Source organism: Carya illinoinensis, chromosome 15 (genome assembly GCF_018687715.1).
Source record: "Carya illinoinensis cultivar Pawnee chromosome 15, C.illinoinensisPawnee_v1, whole genome shotgun sequence".
NCBI classification, from domain to species: Eukaryota; Viridiplantae; Streptophyta; class Magnoliopsida; order Fagales; family Juglandaceae; genus Carya; species Carya illinoinensis.
In genome coordinates, this window is record NC_056766.1 from 46671436 (window position 1) to 46689944 (window position 18509).

The window sequence follows — 18509 nt, forward strand, 5'->3', positions numbered from 1 at the left end:
TTTCCTACTTCCTATTTTTCATAACACATTTGAGCATGGATAAAGCTTTTTGACCCCTTTCCTGCTTCATTTTTTTTGCATTGTATACGAAAATGGAAGTTTATTGTTTTGATTATCATGTCTTTAGGTATTACATGGTTTGCTGTGTGTATTTTTTTTTTTTTTTGTAAAGCTGGTAGCGTTGCAGGTAAAGCTGAAGTGTCCTCTGTTGTTTATAAAGTTGGTGAATGCATGCAAGAACTGATAAAGTTGTGGAATGAATACAAAGCATTGGAATTGGAAAAAAATGGAGAAAGCACTTTAAATGGACCAACTCTTGAAATCCGGATTCCAGCTGAGCATGTTACTGCCACAAATCGCCAAGTAAGGTTAACTGATTCATGTTTATATGACATTGATTGATGATCCTTTTATAATTTGTATAACGTGATTTATATATGTGCTGTGATTTCTTTGCTAGTCATAGATTTATACCTTATGATCATTTTGTGGGCATTAGTTTTGAATGTCAATTGCACTATCATGATTCATGATACTTTAATTGGTAAACAAGACTCTTATTGATGAGAATGATAGGCATAGCCTAAGTACATGGGACATATACAAGAGCGACACCTAGCCATGATTATGTAGTGATACAAGAAAGTCATGGATATTCAAACCATTAAAATCTGTTGTCGGCCAATGGAATAAAGTGTTAAAAAAGAATTTTTTTTAATAAGTAAGATGATATTTTATTGATATAAAGATAGACATAGTCGAAGTACACAGGAGGTATCCATGTGATTACACCTATTTAGGAACTAGAAACGGTTACAAGGAAATCATGGAAGCTGAGACCATTTAAATCTATAACAATGGCCCACATAAATAAAGTCTTCCAGAAAAAGCTCTTAAACTTAACCAAGGAGCGCTCACGATCCTCGAAATGTCTATCAAGTGTTTGGCTCCATGCACCAAAATATACAAATGGGAGCCATCTTCCACACAACTGCAATCTGTGGTGTCCCCATGATCCCTCTCCAACTTGCTAGTAATTCAACCACCCTCCCCGGCATAACCCATCCTAATCCCACTTTGCTGAAAAAGTAATTCCATATGGCCCGAGCGAACTCACAATGTAAGAGTAGATGATCCATTGTTTCACCACTATTTCTGCACGTACAGGACCGGTCAATGATGATAAGCCCATGTTTTCTTAGATTATCAATGGTCATGATCTTCCTTAAGTCTGCTGTCCAAACAAAGAAAGCAGCCTTAGTAGGTGCTTTACTCCTCCATATGCTCTTCCAAGGGAAATTATTCCTAGCTTGAGCTGTAAGTGTATCATAGAAAGATTGTACAGAAAATTATTCCATCTTATCCGTCACTGTAACAGCAGGACTAATGTTGTATAGCAAGTTAAAGAACTCCACCGGGACACCTACTTCCCAACATGTGCCTGCTTAATGAAGCTAACATTCCACTGCTGCGAACCATTAGTAATTGCCTGCAAGTCAGCCACCATAGCATCTTCTTCCCGTGCAATTCTGAAAATAGAGGGATAGACATCCTTAAGAGCCATATCTCCAACCCAAACATCATGCCAAAAACTGATTCTTCTGCCATGCCGCACAGCCTAGTGTTGCTAAAAAAAGACCACTAACCTTTCCGGATATGCTTCCATAACCCCACTCCGTATGCCCCCTACCTTCATTAGAACACCAAACCTCCTTTGTACTCCCGTCCTTAGTATCAATCACCGCCTCCCCTACATAAAAAAGAGGATTTTAAGCTTATCCATTTACTGCTTGCGATCTTTGAAGCTTCTTTCATTCCACTCCCTCCATAAGAAGCTTCTAACTTTTCCTTGGATTGTCTAAGGTGAGGATCTTCCATAAGGAAGACTTCCACAGGAAGAAAACTGCTTTTAGGGGTGTGCCTTAGGGCATATTTGGCAAACGTGAGAATTTCCAAAATTCTCAAAATTTCTCATAACTTCCTTCCCAAACTCAAACACAAAACACTTTTCAATTTTAAATTTTAAACTTTTTCATCTAATCATTACTCAAACACAAAAATCAATACATCTTTTACAAACTTAAAAACAAAACGAAAAAATCAATACAACTTTTACAAACCTCAAAACAAAAATAATATTAAAAAATTACATTCAAACAATTTTTTAACTTCATCTATTCACTTATACAAGCTCCAATGCAATACTTCTTTTCAAATATATTTTTATTCAACCTTTTCTCCGCTCCTTTCCCAAAACCCAAAAACATCTTCACTCAAAACATTTCACTACTATTCACAAAATTTTGGAATACTTTAAGCATCCAAACATGCCCTTAGTTTTCCAAGGTAATGGATTTGCATTTTGCATGATAAGGGACTTAAAGACTGAATGGAAAGTAAACCTCTCTTTCTTAAAAGGACGCCACATGATCGTATATGTAGCTCCCATGCTCACTTTACTAGAGATACATGAGATTGTAAAACTTAGTGAATGTATCAACTCCCAATCGTGTGCAGCCCTGAAGAAAGGGACATCCCATTGAGGAGAGCAACTGGATAGTTCTAAAAGATTTGCAATTGATGCTTCCTGCATTGCGTGATTCTATAGATTTATGAATAGGCTTCCTTGAGGGCCTTGTTGCCCGCCACACCACAGATCCTGCCTTTTAATTTTGGACCCATCATCCACCACAAAGAAGCAAGCATATCTAGAAAAAGCTCCCCGTCCTGTTCTTGTATGATTCCAACCCACCCCATATGGTCCACTCATCTCATTTGAAAACCATCCACCCCAAGCCCCACCAAATTTTAAGTTTGTAATGGCCCTCCATAAGCCCCCTTTTTTGTTGGTATCTCCACAACCACTTTCCCAATAGAGACCTGTTAAACCTAGCAGATTCCGATCTCCAAGCCCTCCTCCTGAGATTGGGTTGCATATTGTGGCTTATTTCACTAAATGAAATTTAAACTCATCATCCATCCCCTCCATAAAAAATCATGTTGTAGTTTCTCTATATGATGGCCAACTTAGCGGGAAGTGGAAACAAAGACAAGAAGTAGGAGTGCTCTTGATCAATGTAACCCTACCACCTTTGGACAAGTGCATCCTCTTTCAACTAACCAATCTGCTCACCATTTTATCGATCCCCTTTTTCCAAATAGACTTCAACTTGAATGAAATACCCAAGGGGAGGCCAAGATATTTCATTGGCAAGGAAGATACTTTTTACCCCAGAATTGAAGCCAAGTCCTCCAAATTAGGAACATTTCCCACCCAAACCTGTTCCGACTTAAGTTGGTTCACTTTCAATTCGGAGACAGCTTCAAAGCATAGAAGAAGTGCCCTCAAATTCAGATGTAGTTTTGGTTGTACATCCACGTCCCTTGAGCATGTGAGAAGCACATGTTTTTTAAATCAAACTTTTAAAAAAACATGTGCTTATCACATGTGCAATAGACACTAGTCATTTCTATAGACGGGTTGAAGGACACTTCCTCCAAACTGGAAAATTGTCCCATAAAAAATGAGGGTCTCATAAAAAAGATGAATTCAAGTTTCACTTAATCAGTTGGGATAAGGTTTGCAGACCTATTTCCTTAGGTAGGTTGGGGCTAAAGAACCTAAGAACTTTCAATCGGGCATTGTTCGGGAAATGGTTATGGTGATACAATATGGAACCGGAAGCTTTATGGAAATTAGTTGTTGAGAGCAAACATGGTAGCCTATGGGGGGGATGGTGCACTAGAGAGAGGACCGGGCCTTGTGGGGTGGGGATTTGGAAGCATATAAGAAGAGGGTGGGGGGTTTTTGCTAACCATACGAAACTTTTGGTGGGGGAGGGCACACGTATAAAATTTTGGAGAGATATATGGTGCGGGGAGGAGGCTTTGAAGGATTCTTTTCCGTCGGTATTCCGAGTGGCTTCTGACCCAGAAGCTTTGGTGGCGGATCTTCTGGTTCGTTCTGGGGACCAAGTCCATTGGAATATCATTTTCTGTAGAACAACACAGGATTGGGAAGTAAACAGCTTCGGGGATTTTTTCAATCTAGTGTACTCTATGAAGATGAACGGAAGGCATGAAGATAAGCTGTGGTGGAAACCTATGGGTAAGGGTACTTTCTCGGTTCGCTCTTTTTATAAGGCCCTTACAACTATACCAAATCCTCTTTTCCCATGGAAAAGCTTGTGGAGGAATAAGGCGCCTCCCAAAGCTCTTTTCTTCACCTGGACAGCAGCGTCGTAGGATTATCATTACTGATTGGTGTTGTATGTGTAAGAAATCTGGTGAGTCAGTGAACCATCTCCTGTTACATTGTGAGACAGCTAGAGCTTTGTGGTATGAAGTTTTCAGTCGAGTAGGGATAAGCTGGGTAATGCCAGAGTCAGTGGTTGAGTTATTGGCCAGTTGGTTGATGCCGGGCGGAGATTCTCAAATCAAAGCGGTGTGGAAGATGATTCCTATTTGCATTATGTGGTGCATTTGGCAAGAGCGCAATGAGAGAACATTCGAAGATAAGGAGCGCACACCAGAGGAGCTTCGTTGCTTTTTTTTTTTTCAGTACTTTATTTCTGTGGACCTTAGCTATAGACTTTAATGGTCTAAATGTACATGATTTCCTTGCGACTTCTATAGCGACCTAAATAGGTCTTATCTCTTGTATACCATCTTGTGTACTTGGGCTATGCCTATTATTATTAATACTACCGTTTACTTATCAAAAAAAAAATTAGGGTCTCACCTGGAAATGGGAGATGGGAAATATTAAGCGTGCCCTTGCTTGTCTCCTCCACTGAAAATATAGAAACGAACCCACCATCCACAGTACCTGAAATCATTTTACTAAAACTTCCATTACTAACAATCATATGATACTTGATAAACATAGCTATGAAACTTTTGGAAGAAGTTTGCAACTTCCTGAACAATGAAAAACTAAAATGCTAAAATTGTTGAGAGAATAAATGTAGGTTTTGGAGCTACCTAGCTAACCATTGGGTCAAATCCATCCTGTTAAAATATCTACGGGTCAGTGTGCATACTTTGCCAAATGGAAGGAAAGGCTTAAGTAGGAGATAATTCCAACCTCATGAGATATTTTCCTTTTCTTTGGTGTATTTAGTTTGATCTTTGATGTTTGTTGCTTGAATGACTACTCAGCTATCCTTGTTGTGTCTTGTTTAATGTGGCTTTCATAAAACGTATGTGTTAATTGCACAAGTAGTTTGATTGTTATCTTTTATGGATGTGATTTTTTTCAAGGATTTAGTTTCTTGATAATTAAGCTGTACAAGTGTATGTGCAAACTGGTTAAATTGGGCTGTAAACCAGTTTTGTTAAAAATGCTAGGTGCACTTAGGGACAAATTCCGTCTAGGCACAAAGCGCAAGGGTGCGCCTGATTGAAGTAAAGCGCATATTTTTAAAATTAATGTATAATATAAAAACCCACAAAATACAATAAAAACAAGACTTAACAAGCAAGCTGGTAATATATTTAGTCTATTAACTCAATTTATTAGAGTAATGCAACGTGAAAATCAAGAAGCCAACTGATTACATAGATTTAGGAAATTTTGGTCAAACACCCTTGTGCTATGGGTAGTTAGGTTCGAGATCCTGTAAAATTATTTTTTGAGATATTTTCTTTTTGATAAGTAAGAAATTTTTATTAATCATGTAATTAGGTATAGCCTAGGTACACTGGAAGTATACAAGAGATGAACCTAATTACAAGCTAAGTGCTGTCAAAATCAACATAAAAGCCATTAAGGCTAGTTTCATTCAATACAATGGCTGAAGCCCAAAGTAACAATGTATGATAGAAAAAGTCCCTTAACCCTTCCATCGACTGTTCCTGGTTGTCAAAGCAATGACCATTCCTTTTGTTCCAAGTACACCACATTAAACAAAGAGGCACCATCTTCCAAACAGCCGCTATTTGACGATTCCCCTGAATTCCTCTCTGGCATAACAATAAATCAACCACCTTCCTAGGCATGACCTAGGCAATGTCAAGCCTAGTGAAAATATCATCCCATAAAGCCTTGACCACTTCACAGTGTAAAAGAAGATGATCTGCTGTTTCTCCATTGCTTTTACATATAAAACACCAATCCTTTATTAAGAATCCTCACTTTCCTAGCTTATCAATAGTCAATATTTTCCCATGGGAGGCCAGCCAGCTAAAAAAAGCAATGTTAAGTGGAACATTACTCCTCCAAATACTCTTCAAGGGAAAACAATAGAAGAATGCAGCGACAAAACCTTGTAGAAGGATCTGACCGAGAAGTTGTTGTTCTCAGTATGCTTCCAAAGCAACCTGTCTTCCCCTTCAGCTTTTAGGTTCAGCACATAGTGCCCTGTAAAGTTCTGTAATGTCTTCCACCTCCCAATCCTAGACAGCTCTAGTAAACCTCACCAACCATTGCAAGGAACCAGCGGAAGAGATTTTTTTAATCGGCAAACAAGATTGATCATAGGAATAGGCTCTTGCCTATTTATATGGGACATATACAAGAGCAAGGACTAAGTGTGCTAATTTAGTGATACAAAGAATTTAGGAAAAAGTCATGCCATGAAAATCAATTACAACCATCCAATGGAGTGAACTATTGAAAAATAAATTTCAAGTGGTAAAAGCCTTGGTCTTGGTGGTATGCTTCATTCAGGTTTAAGGTTTGAATCCTTTTGGGTGCAAACATTTTCTAGGAGCCACCGGACTGGGAGAACTTCCTTTTAAATTACCCAAGGTGCACTTGTTGGAAACACTTGCCTCGGGTATGGGCACCCTCGAATTAGTTGGGGCTTTGTTCTTGGACACCCGGTGCCAATAAAAAAAAAGCTCATTCATTGACCGCTCTTGATCTGCAAAACTTCTTTCATTCCTCTCCTCCCAAATACACCACCATAAACATGTTGGAACCATCTTCCATATTGTTGCAATCTTAGAGTTGCTCTGAATGCCTCTCCAAGAAGCTAGAAGGTCGATTACACATATAACACCAATTTTGACTATGATTCAACGTTTCTTTAAGTTGTCTATAGTAAGGATCTTCCCCAAGGAAGCCGTCCATACAAAGCCTTTAGGGGTGTCTTTGTCTTCCAAATACTTTTCCATGGGAATGGATTTGTATTGTGTGTTGTCATGGCTTGGTAGAAAGAGTGGACTGTGAACTTCTCTTTCTTAGAGGGACATAAAAAAATCTTATCTTTGACTCCCCCATCAAATGGTTAGAGTCAGCTAGGTCATAGAGCTTTGAAAAAGTGTCAATGCATCCCAACCTTTTTTTTTTTTTTTGATATCCTTGGGTATCCGGGCTAGCTTACTTGCACCTTGACTAATCCCATGGGGCTCTGAAGTTAACGGCTAGGTAAACCTCCAGTGGCCCTGAGGGGATTCGAACTAGTGATCATTGGGGAGCAAACCCAAGGTTTGACCAATTGAGTTACCCCTCAGGGTTGTCAATGCATCCCAACCTCTTATGTACTTCTATATCCTCACCCCACAAGGCCCCCTCATCTCATTTGAAAACTATCCTCCCATGGTTCATCATGCTTCAATTCGATGGCAATTCTCCACAAGACCCCCTGTTCATTGTGGTATCTCCATAACCATTTTCCAAACAAGGCTTTTTTAAAAAACTGCAAGTTTCGAATACCCAATCCTCCTTGAATAGGAGAACATATTGTGGCCCATTTCAACCCCCCCCCCCCCCCCCCCCCCCCCCCCCCCCCCCCCCCCCCCGTGGGCCCTCCACACCCACAAAATAAGAAGTTGCAGTTTCTTCATGCGATGAACCACCTTGGTGGGAAGTAATAATGATAGGAAGTAGGTTGGAAAGAGTAGTTTTGATAAAAGTAGATTCGCAAAACTAACTAGACTTGATGTGGCACGCCAGGTCCTTTTTTTAAGTTAATCCTGTTTTTCTTCCAAACTAATAAACTAAATAGACTAGCGTAGTTGCAATCTGGATTTTCAGTGTTTTTTTGTCATTTGTGGCAGGTCATTTTTTTATATTTTAAAAGAAAAATTGATAGATTGTTTTACTAAAAATATTTAAGTAGATTTTAAAACATTATCACATTCAGTTCATGATTTTCTTGTATCTATTGCCCTTACATAGTTAGGGCATTCTTTGTACTGAACATGGCTTTGCCTATTCTTTTAATTAATATAATTTGCTTGCTTATAAAATAAAAAACATTATCACATTCAGGTTAGCGTGTAAACTATTTTACTGAAGAACTCTTGCTTATACTAAAAGCACATGACCGTTTAGAAAACACTTAAGGTTAATTTCAAAGGATTATCATGAAGCAAAAAAGGGGATAATGAGCGCAGAAAGCATATATATGATCTCAAATATGGACTTAAATATTGTCAAATGTTAGATCCAATTTTTGAGAAATAATTATTAACCATGTAAGAGGGTGAGTATTAGAATATAAATTAAGTTATTAAACTATTCATGAACTTAATCAAGGCATGTATTGAAAAAAATATCGGTTGATTGAATTTGTGATGGTCCACCGTCCACTCCCCCCATATGACTGAACCAAATAAAAGATGGTCGGTAAGAAAAAGAAGAAGAATTATCACATACAGAAAGAGAAAAAGCATATATACACATGAGAAAGATGCCAGTAATAACCACAACTCACCACTGCATGACTGCAAAATACAAACACAATTCCATTAATTGGCTGCATGTCCGTTGGAATTACAACTTATACAACAAATTAAAAAGCAGTACCATATATGCATGATCATGCCCACTAGCTTGAATGTTGAAACCCCCATGATTAACCGAAATTCCATTAAAAAACAACCTCAAACAAGCGTGCATTGATCATCAAATTAGGCTTACTCATGATTGGGTTTGGAAGGGATCAGGCCGCAAGCGAAGACCATAGATAGATAGCTAGCTAGGGAGAGAAGAGGTGATATTAATGGGGTTGAGACACGGAGGGAGAAAGGCAGTAGTAATATTGAGAGTTTCATGATAAAACTCTAAAATGTTTCTGAAAATGGTGATGATGTGTTTAATTAATTTTGTTGGGTCTCCTTCACCGTTATATTGCATAATTTTCGTTTGACGCCTAAATGTTATCGATCTTGTCAGAAAAAGGGAAAAATAAGATTGCATATATATACACGAGGTGAATGAATAATGTCTTGCGTGCAGTGTGAGAAATTGTGGTCATGGACCTGGAGGAGAAGATTCTTTTTTGTCGAGCAACCTTTGTGAAATTTTCATGCATTCCTTGCAAGGGTGTGCGTGCCAATTTTGATTGTGCAATCAGACTTAATGGTATATTTCCGTTTCCTGAATCAGTGGTGTAATTTGAAAGATTTTACGTACGGTATTTACATATATAAAAACTGAATCAAGTAATTGACTTTTTAGCCAAGTTCACATTCAACCCCGACGTGGGTTCAAAGCATAAAAGGACAGCCCCCAAAGCTTGATTTTGATCATGGCTAGCCCCACAAAAGATTAGGGTATCATTGGTGAATAATAGATGATATATGTTGAGAGTGCCGGAATTTGCTTCCCCCACTGAGAATCCAAATATGAACTTGTAACGCCCTGGTTCCGGATGGGTTAGAGAGTTACTTCGTCACTTAAACTCACATTCCAACAATATATTCATAAACTCCAATTTCTCAATAACACATAGATCTCATTGTTTTAAACCAACTATTCCCAAAATAATTAACTAAGAACATCTCAAAGTCTCAAAATAAAAGTCAACCTTCCAAAATACCCAGTCAATAGAGCAAAACGGAGCTACTTAATAAAGTTCTCCATTCATCAAAGTACCTTCTTTGTATTTAATCTACTATACTCACATAGCCTTACCCATGCTCCCTATTCTTGAACTTCTGCTGAAATATACAAAACATTTGAAAAATATTGTGGAAATAAGGGGGCGAGTTATCAATAACTCAATAAGCAGAGAACATATATTAATATGTAAACATGAGCATTTATAGAATTCATAATGCAGAACAAAACATTTACTTTCAAAATGCAGAATTAGAACATTTGCTTTCATAATGGAGAATCAAAACATGTCACAAAATATCAGAGCGAAACTTTCAGAAAAACATTATTATTTCAAAAATCCTTTGGCATATCATAAATTGAAACATCATCTTCATATTATATTGGAGCATCACATGGGGATAGAGACCATGTTTAACCCTCGTGGTAGGGTTATAAACCACCATTATACCTGTGGCTGAGCTGTATACTATGTTTAGCTCTTGTGGTAGGCTATAAACCAACATTATACTCGTGGTGGGCCGTATGCCACTATTATACCCGTGGTAGTGCCTTAACGGAAATAGAACAGAAACATCATCGAAACCAGATCATATTCAGATATAGAATAAAAAATTCATGCCAAGGTTTTCAGATGCCACATCATATTAAAACAGAGTACTGAATAGATTTAGATCATTTCACATATTCAAAAATAGATTCAGAACATAATCCTGAGGGGTAGCTCAATTGGTCAGGTCTTGGGTTTGCTCCCCAATGGTCACTAGTTCGAGTTCCCTCAGGGCCACTAGAGGTTTACCTGGCCGTTAACTTCAGGGCCTCGTGGGATTAGTCGAGGTGCGCGTAAGTTGGCCCGGACACCCAAGGATATCAAAGAAAAAAAAAAAAAGATTCAGAACATTTTTTGCATCACATGCACAAATTTTCATAAATTTCATATTTGCTCTGTTTGCATAGTTCCGAAAAAAGAATGCCAAAAATTTGCCCATGTCTACACCAGTTATGACAAAAATACTTTTTTCATTCATATAAATTTAATGAGTAATGCAGAACAAATAACTGAGGTTATTTCAAATTTCTTTTCATAACAAAACATGCATATTTTTCAAAATCAACCCTAGTTCATTTCTTTTATGCAAGATCTAGTATAGGAACCTCACTTACCTGAACTTTTTGACTTCTTAGAATTTTCTCAAGACAATGCCAAGGTATATCAATCGTCACCTATAGAATAATCGTGTAACTTGAGTCAATTTTCCAATTGAACACGTACTTCGTAATGGAACTTGAAATACTTAAATAACCTATTTTAATTCCTCAAAACCTAAAATTCTCATAACCCTAAAATTCTATCACTTCTCAAATTCATCGATATCCACTTAATTTCTCTAACTATTAAACTCTAAATTATTTCTAAAAAATAAAGTGCATGACTAATATTTTTGCTAACTACTACTAAGCTCATATAAAATACATCTCCAGTTTATTATTCACTTGACATAATTTCAACAAAATCTATAAAAATAAGAAAAAATAAAATCTCATTTAAATAGACTTAATCGGATTTATGTGTTCAAAATAAAATTACACAATTACTATTTACTTCCAAAATTAATACTTAATAACATAATTTAAATCCTTCAAATATTTTCTGTAAAAATAAAGTTTATGGACTATTATGAATTAGAACTGAGCCCAATTTAAAATTAAGTCCAATACACTTAACAAAAAGTCCATATGAAAAATCAACAATCTGCTCAAAATCACCTGCCATGTCTCAAAACTAAGGTGTTAATGCAAATGAGATTTAAATTAAAAGCATGTCTAACTATAGACTACTTGAAAGACATTGAACCTCTAGACAGAGGGGCTTAAGGCTTATTGTGTGTCTGTGGGAGGAGGTACACACGACGAAGCTGGGTGGAGCTCGAGGTGATTAGCGTGGCGGCAAAGGGCTGAGGGTGAGAGAGACGTGAGAGAAACAAAGAATTTTAAAGAAGCCTTGTCTCAAGCCTCGTGAGCTTTCAAAGAAGCCTTTTGGCGTGCCATTCACCAATATAGAGAAATAAGCCGTGGAAATACAATGATTGATCTATGTACACCATTTCATACCAAAGCCACATCTCTAAAGCATGTAAAGCAAGAATCTACAATTGACATGATCATAGGTTGTTTCCATATCCAGCTTGAACAAAAGCCCCGGCTCTCCCGACTTGATACTACTATCCAAGTATTCGTTGGCAATAAGCACCGGGTCAAGAATTTTGTAACACCCTAATGGAAGGCCCAAACCCCATGACCTATATTCCAAAAAGATTAGTCAATGATATAATTGGAGCCCCATTGAAATCTTATAAAGAGTAAGAACTTCTCCTCCCCAAGCAGTATGAGATTCCTATACACCATCTACCCTTACACATCATATGGGATATCACAATCTCCCCCCTTAAATTCTCGACGTTCTCGTCGGGCTTGTATTTCGTAGGTAGCACGGCTCAAGTCCCACATTTCTGGTTGGGATAGGCTTCGATATCGTTTGTAACACCCCAATGGAAGGCCCAAACCATATGGCCTATACTCCAAAAGGACTAGTCAATGATACAATTGGAGCTCAATTGGAACCTTATAAAGAGTAAATACTTTTCCTCCCCAAGCAATGTGAGATCCCATACACTACCTATCCTTACACATCATATGGGGTATCACAATTTTGCTCACCTCTGACAAAGGCATTTTTAGGTTTTGATATATATATATATATATATATTTTGATAGATAAAAGAGATTTTATTCAAAGTTAATAGGCATAGCCCAAGTACACAGGAAGTATACAAGAGAATACACCCAAGTACAATCTACAGCAAAAACAGTACTAAGAAAAAGCATTACAAATGTTGATATCCCTCACAAGATTATTCACCCAAAACTATTTGCCAAAACTTTCAGGAGAATCTTTGTATCCCTCTCACCAAGCTAATTGGATGATAATTTTTTACTGCCGGGTTTTGTTTTGGAATGAGCGCAATAAAGGTTGCATTAAGGCTTTTTTCAAACCTTCAATTTCCATGAAATTCATGAAAGACCCCCATTATGTCTTCTTTGAGCACTTCCCAACATGTTTGGAAAAATGCTATAAAAAAGCCATCCAGACCTAGAGCTTTGTCACCTGCCATGTTTTTTAATGCTTTCCCGACCTTTGGCTCTTTAAACGGCTTTTCGAGCTGTTCTAAGTCCTATGAATCAAGAGCATAAAAAGTAAGCCCGTCTAATCTCATTCTCCATAAGCCTATCTAATCTCAGTCTACAAGAAAATTGCTCCAAGAGCACATTCTTATAATATCGACAATGTGAACAGTGATCTCAGGTTGGATGAAGGAAGCCACCCCATCAATCATCAGCATCTCGATTACATTGTTTCTCCTAGGTATGTGAGTTAGCCACCCGATGGAAAAACTTGATGCATTTATTCCCTTCCTTCAACCATAGTACTCCTTCGACCATCTCTAAGATGCTTCCTGATGCTCCATTGGATGGTAAGTAATGCCACCCTAGTTGATGACAACCCCACAAACTCCTAATGATGCAAAGGGAATAAATTCCAGTTTTGTTTCTTGCAAACATACAATGTCTACTCTCCGTTTATGTTGTTGATTTCAAACTTTGAGGTGCTTTTCATTCAGCTCCCTTGCATTCCATGAAACAATTTTTGGTTTCATAAAACAACCCCCATTTCCCTTCCCTTTGATCTTCCATGGTTAGAGCTCCTCTCTCTTGCTCCATCATTAACTGTCCAGTTAAGCCTTTTTAATTCTCTAGCTCTCTCCTTAGCTGAATTGAGCTCCCCATGTGAGCTAGAGTGGGTCTGTCCAGCCTCTATAGCTGCAAGGAGAGTTATGAATTGGTCCTCAAAGCCATCATGCAAGATCCCCATAGAGTGTTGAATCTCCTTTGCCTTGTGTAAGACCAAATCTGGGACCTGGATGTTGTTTTTGTCGCTTGGGTGTAGATAAAACAGTGGAGTTGGTTCTTCCCAATATACTTGTTCACTGACCAAGGGACTTGTTTGTACCACATCCAACTTGTCTGAGACAAGACCCAACACCTGCCAATACTCTCCCCCTTAACCAACATGTATGGTGTATGAGTTAATCAGAAAGAAGATTCCTTATTAATTTTTTTTTTCCATCAACGTATCAATCGAAAACACTTGGCAGGTTCACAGATTGCCACACATTGACTTTAATTTTTTTAAATAATTAATTTTTTAAATAATAAATAATTTATTTATTTATTTTAGAAACATATTTTTTATTTAAATATATTAAACTTAGAAAAAGAAACTGGAATAGCCACCATGGGGGTGGCCCCACCCACGTGGTGGGCAAACTTTACTTAAACATATCATTTTATATAATTCTCTTGTGCTTTACTTGATATACACATGATATTGATAGCCACTCATTAAAAAAAAAGTTATTTGATGGTCATAATCAAATTAAAGTGCATGCTTGAATCAAAGTATACCAAAAGGGTCATGACCAAAAAAGCTCGAGAATTGTAGGTTCTGACTTCTGCTAGTATAAACAACCAATTATCATTCCATCTAGAGAGCCAATTTGGACTGTTATGTCGAGTTTAAAGCATATACATCACATATGAAATTATGTGGAGCTACGGTATGTGAATGATCTTCAAAATCATCTAAATACTAAGCATATTTGTTCACGTCCTTTTCTGCGTCTTGAAATAATATTATATATATATTTTAAAAATTATAAAAGTGTGCTTTTTTGCCAAGCTCAAACAAAAAGCCTTAAAAAGCATGCTTAAAAGCAAAGTTTTTGTAAATGCGCTTTGCTTTTGATAACCAAAGCGCTTTTCACTTAAGCATGCTTTTAACAACACTGCTAGAAACCAAAGAATACGTCATTGTAGCAATTGGCATTTACTAGCTTTAGATCAATTTGGCTTATGATTCTTCTTTTAATTTACTTCCATTATTTCTTTTATGTATTTTGGGGTTGAAACTTGAACATATGGTTCTGGTGGCCATGCTGTATCTTCATATTGAGTTATTGATGTCATAATGTGCAGGTCAGAGGTGGGCAACTGTGGGGGACAGATATATACACTGATGACTCAGATCTTGTTGCTGGTATGTGGTGAGATGATAGCATTTGTATTTTTTATATAAATCATTGAAGTGGTATGTGAAAATTAATATTGAAGTTTATTTCTGTTCCAGTTCTCATGCATACAGGTTACTGCCGCCCCACAGCTTCTCCTCCTCCACCTGCTATTCTAGAGTTGCGTGCTACCATCAGAGTGTTACCTCCACAAGATTGTAAGTCTATGTTCAACTCTATCTTGCTTTCCTGTGTAAGTGAATGGTTGACAACACATACTGTAGGCACTGTCATCCATTGAAGTTTGACATTACTCAATTAAGTAGGGGTGCTACCTGCACCCTGCCCCCTTATGGGTGGAGGGGGGTTTTTGCCCCCGGGTGGACCATTGGTCCTTCCGTCCGCCCCTCATCCACCGTGAGTCACTGCTGGGAAAAAATTCAAAGAGAAGAAAAAATACACAATAAATCAGAACCAAAAAAAAAAAAAAAAAAAAAAAAAGAAAAAAAAAGAAAACTAAATTTGATATGACTGGTAAAAACTTGGAGCAAACCGATGGCGGTTGCGAGAGGGAGAGTATGAGAAGAAGAAGAAGAAGAAGATGAGGAGGAGGAGGAGCTGGGATGCGAGCCGTGCCACCAAGGCAACTGTGAGAGGGAGAGAGGTTCTAAGAGGGCATTGCTGCAGCAGAGGAATTTGTTACCAAAACAACGTCGTTTTGGTAACGGATTTATTTATTTTATGTGTGTGTGCGTGTGCGTGTGTGTATTTATATATAAGCCCAGCCCGGGGGTGTGGGGTGCGGAGGGGGGTGGGCTTGGGCGTAGCCTTTCCCCCGCCCCCACTTGGCGCTTTCCCTGAGGGTGGGGTTGCTCGCTCTGCCTAGGCAGGGCCAGGGCGGTGGACGTTGGGTGGTGGGGGCCGGTGCCCCGCCTCTCACCCATACAATTAAGCTGCTTGAGAATTCATAAGTTGACCATAAATTTGTAAGGATAAAGATTTTAAGGTTTTCATCTCAAGTAGAAAAAGAAAAGAATTTTAAGGTTGTAATAGACATTTCAGGAAGCTTGATACGCTAGTTTGTAGTGGTTGTGGAAAGTGCAGAAGTTTAAGTAGGGAAGAAGAAAAAAGTAGATGGAAACCAGAGGATGATGAAAGAGAGAGGTTTATAACATCAGATACTAAGGAAGTTCTTGAGCTCTAATTCTCATTGTGCGAATTGCAACATCTGATAGATTGGCAATTTCTAACCCTTCGATCAAACAAATCCTGTTCTGCTGCTCCTACATTAATATTTTAATCATAAGAAGAATTCTAAATGTAATTGAATACTCAATTTAGTGGCCTGCTAAAATTGCTGTAAGCCTTTTGATCTTTGAGAGGATGAGAGCCTTGTGGTTGGGCTTTTAGAGGAGGTACTTAAATAATTAATACTCTATGAGCATGTTCATGATTTTTTGTAAGTTTTTTTTTTTTGGATTCTTATATTCAATTAGACATCTTTTACCTTTTTCCTGTGATTGCAATATTTACTCGCATTTTTTTAAATAATTCTGCTTGTGCTTTGTTCATGTGATTCTAATATTGCATTTCTAATGTTTTATTAGGTTATATCTCCACTTTGAGAAATAATGTCCGTTCACGTGCCTGGGGTGCTGCAATTGGTTGTAGTTACCGTGTTGAGCGATGCTGCATCGTGAAGGTATAGAAACATCTAGTTAGAGTCTTGTCTTTTTCATTGCCGGCTCTTGGAAGTCGTACTTATAATGTGCCTTTTCCGCTTTTTAATGAAATAATTATTAGTTATAAAAGAACTGTTTATTCTTGGAAGTAGTTGTGGAATTTCTGCTGCACTCTTATTTAATTTCAGGGATGATTTTATGGATCTTTTTTTATCCAGTCGGTAAGATGATTTGATTTTATAGATCTATGGAATTGTTTTGTTGATTTACCGTTAGTTTCATTTGACTATCTAAATGGGATCTTTGTAATATATTTTTCTAATCTGATACACAATCTTGATATTTTGTTCATTTTTTTTCCTTCTGATTTCAGAAAGGAGGTGGAACCATTGATCTTGAGCCTTGTCTCACACATACATCAACAGTGGAGCCTACCCTTGCTCCAGTGGCTGTTGAGAGGACAATTACTACCAGGGCTGCTGCTTCGGTATCACTGACCACCTCTTAAACTAACCTTCCTATTTCATTTTTACTTTTTACATCATTTTTTATGCTGCTGAATAACTTGTGCTTTTTCATTTTAAAACGTATCTATATTTGGGGGTCTGGGGACTCATATCTCCAAGCATCCAGTAGACTAGGATATCTTCTTTTTGTACAAGTGATAGTTTGAGAAGAGTTGCTGGTGGTTTGAAATTAAAATGAGATTCGGATTTGGAGCTGTTAAGGAACACACAACGTTTAGACAATTTTCTTATGGATGAGAAGATTCTTGGGTGTTGTTGATTACTTTATTGCATATCAAATGCATTTTTCAATTAGATAGTGGCACTAAGTCTGAAATTGAAAGGCTGTGTAAGAATTGCGATCCCACATTGTAATGCCCTAATGGAAGGCCCAAACCACATGACCTATACTTCAAAAGGACTAGTCAATGATACAATTGGAGCCCCATTGGAACTGAAGAGAAAAAACTTCTCATTCCCAACCCATGTGGGATCCTATACACCGCCTACTATTATCCTTATCATATGGGGTATCACAATCTCCCCCTCTTAAATTCCCAACATCCTCGTCGAGCTAGTCCATCGTTGGTGGCATAGCCTAAGTCCCACATTTCTAGTTGAGATAGGCTCTTATACCATTTGTAACACCCCAATGGAAGGCCCAAACAACATTGCCTATACTCCAAAAGGACTGGTCAATGATACAATTGAAGCCCCATTGGAACCTAATAAAGAGCAAGAACTCCTCCTTTCCAAGCAATATGGGATCCTATACACCACCTACCCTTACACATCATATGGGGTATCACACACAATGGTGGAAATCTTACACATCTTACACATCTTCCACTTCTTTATTGTAAGTGGTTTTGACTGCATATATCCTATATCACTTTTCTGGAAGATTTAAATGTAAAATAGATCAAAAGATGACATAATGATGTGCCTTCATAATTTTTTTCGAATATGTTTTTTGCAAGTAATTTTTTTTCCTAATGAAAAGGTAGTTGCAGTTTTCACTTGGCATATAAGCATCATAATGTTTGTGAAAGAGCGTTTTCATTAGATAACCCTTTTTTAATGATTCATCTGGGGCTTTAATTGTTCTGTTACTTTTGTGAGCGGAGTATACAACATCATCATTAAAGTCTTGGCTAATATGTTGAAGTTGACGCTTGAGACAATCAATTTCCAATCCTAGAATACTTTCATTGGAAAAGGCAAATCTTGGATTCAGTTCTCATTGCAAACAAATGATTGGACAACAGGATAGGATTGAGGGAGTCAAGTATTTTGTTGAAGTTAGACTTAGAAAAGGCAAATATTGGATTCATTTCTCTTTGCAAACAAATGACTGGACAACAGGATAGGATTGAGGGAGTCAGGTATTTTGTTCAAGTTAGTG

General features: G+C 37.7%; 1 protein-coding gene across 7 annotated transcripts in view; it reads left to right on the plus strand.

The window, feature by feature from the left end:
- The window catches only part of LOC122297520 (zinc finger CCCH domain-containing protein 13-like), a 35133-nt gene that overhangs the window by 4192 nt on the left and 12432 nt on the right, over positions 1 to 18509 (plus strand). For 6 of the 7 annotated variants that reach the window (XM_043107607.1, XM_043107603.1, XM_043107604.1 and 3 more), the window contains 5 exons: positions 173 to 363; positions 14885 to 14945; positions 15036 to 15134; positions 16524 to 16618; positions 16972 to 17085. In XM_043107607.1, the coding sequence (XP_042963541.1) occupies positions 173 to 363; positions 14885 to 14945; positions 15036 to 15134; positions 16524 to 16618; positions 16972 to 17085 (560 nt within the window). The remainder of the gene's footprint in view (positions 1 to 172; positions 364 to 14884; positions 14946 to 15035; positions 15135 to 16523; positions 16619 to 16971; positions 17086 to 18509) is intronic. The other variant, XM_043107609.1, reaches the window with a different exon arrangement.